Source organism: Nicotiana sylvestris, chromosome 5 (assembly GCF_000393655.2).
Source record: "Nicotiana sylvestris chromosome 5, ASM39365v2, whole genome shotgun sequence".
In the NCBI taxonomy this organism is placed as follows: Eukaryota; Viridiplantae; Streptophyta; class Magnoliopsida; order Solanales; family Solanaceae; genus Nicotiana; species Nicotiana sylvestris.
This window is the reverse complement of record NC_091061.1, coordinates 157,548,285-157,549,883: the sequence shown is the minus strand read 5'-3', so window position 1 is coordinate 157,549,883 and position 1,599 is coordinate 157,548,285. Positions and strand designations below refer to the sequence as shown.

The 1,599-nt window shown below is 42.0% G+C and overlaps 1 protein-coding gene across 1 annotated transcript; it reads left to right on the top strand.

Annotated features, from left to right (window-relative positions):
* Positions 1-470: 470 nt before the first annotated feature.
* LOC138869547 (uncharacterized) lies at positions 471-1,194 on the top strand. Its single transcript, XM_070147172.1, has 2 exons — positions 471-678; positions 869-1,194. Exons 1-2 carry the CDS (start codon positions 471-473, stop codon positions 1,192-1,194), a joined length of 534 nt encoding a protein of 177 aa, XP_070003273.1.
* Positions 1,195-1,599: the final 405 nt, after the last annotated feature.

The window sequence follows — 1,599 nt, the reverse complement described above, 5'->3', positions numbered from 1 at the left end:
ATCTGAATCTCGAGAGTCATCCTGCTCATATAACATCATCTCTACACAGAACCTCAACACATAAGAAATTCACAAGCCGTCTCACAACTCATACGGCGCAATATATCATTACATGAAATAGCCGACGACAAAATAGTACCCCGACTACTTGTCCAAAGGAGTGCATTGCTGAAATGAACACATCTAGCCTGATATAGATCCCATATTCACATTTAGATCCATTCACAGACCTTAAGCTAATTCTGATCACACTGAACTAGGCTAATAACCTTTTATGCTGGGACCTGTGGCCCACACATGAATGGTTTCATCTTGGCTAAGAAGATACTTAGGGCAGGTTACTTTTGGATGACCATGGAGATGGATTGCATTCAGTATGTCCGCAAATGCTTTCAATGTCAAGTGCATGTCGACATGATAAAAGTGCCTCCAAATGAGCTCAATGCAATTGGCTATTCGCCGCCTGGGGAATGGATGTTATTGGTCCGATTGAGCCAACTGCTTCAAATAGACATAGGTTTATTCTAGTAGCCATTGATTACTTTACAAAATGGGTAGAAGCTGCATCTTACAAAGCTGTAACCAAGAAGGTCATCGCAGATTTTGTCAAGGATCATATTATCTGCCGATTCAGAGTTCTCGAGTCCATTATTACTGACAATGCCGCCAATTTCAACAGTGATCTAATGAAAGCTATATATGAAGCTTTCAAATAAGCACAAGAATTCCACAGCCTACAGTCCTCGGATGAATGGAGCTGTAGAAGCCGCCAACAAAAATATTAAGAAAATACTAAGGAAAATAGTAGAGAACCACAAATAGTGGCATGAGAAGTTACCCTTCACTTTGTTGGGATACCGCACTACAGTTCGTGCATCAATCAGAGCAACTCCTTACATGTTGGTTTATGGTACCGAGGCTGTCATCCTAGCCGAGGTGGAGATTTCTTCTTTAAGAGTCATACAGGAAGCTGAACTCAGCGATTCAGAGTGGATAAGGAGTCGCTATGAACAATTGGACCTTATCGATGGAAAGAGGATGAATGCAGTGTGTCACGACCAACTTTATCAGAATAGAATGTCTAGAACTTTCAACAAAATGGTCAAACCCAAGCAATTTGCACCAGGTCAGTTGGTACTAAAGAAGATCTTCCCATATCAAGATGAAGCCCAAGGGAAATTCTCACCCAACTAGCAAGGTGCGTACATGGTCCATAGGGTGGTAACAGGAGAAGCACTCATACTTGCAGAAATAGGCAGAGAAATCTGGCCAAAATCAATCAATTCAGATGCAGTCAGGAGATACTATGCCTAGATATTTTACATTTCCTCATTTGATGTAATTGAACTATGCTTGGCCTGATTCCCATTTAAGAGGGGATACGTAGGCAGCCTTATGGGTTTGGTCATATCATAATAAAATTTTCATTTCCCTCAAGATCAGAAACTAGGGCAGAATTTTGAGGAGGACCCTCAAAATTCCGGAGCAAGTCCAGCCAACGCCATCGCAGGTCAGACGGTCAGGAATCGGTTAAGAAACTGGGGCAGAATTTTGAGGAGGACCCTCAAAATTCCAATATGAGAGAGCTGCAATGCCTTC

Bases quoted from the DNA above. Each gene is read 5' to 3' on its own strand.
- LOC138869547 (XM_070147172.1), top strand. From the start codon at position 471: ATGGATGTTATTGGTCCGATTGAGCCAACTGCTTCAAATAGACATAGG. The intron at 679-868 runs GTGATCTAATGA...ACCGCACTACAG, and splicing joins CAATGCCGCCAATTTCAACA to TTCGTGCATCAATCAGAGCA.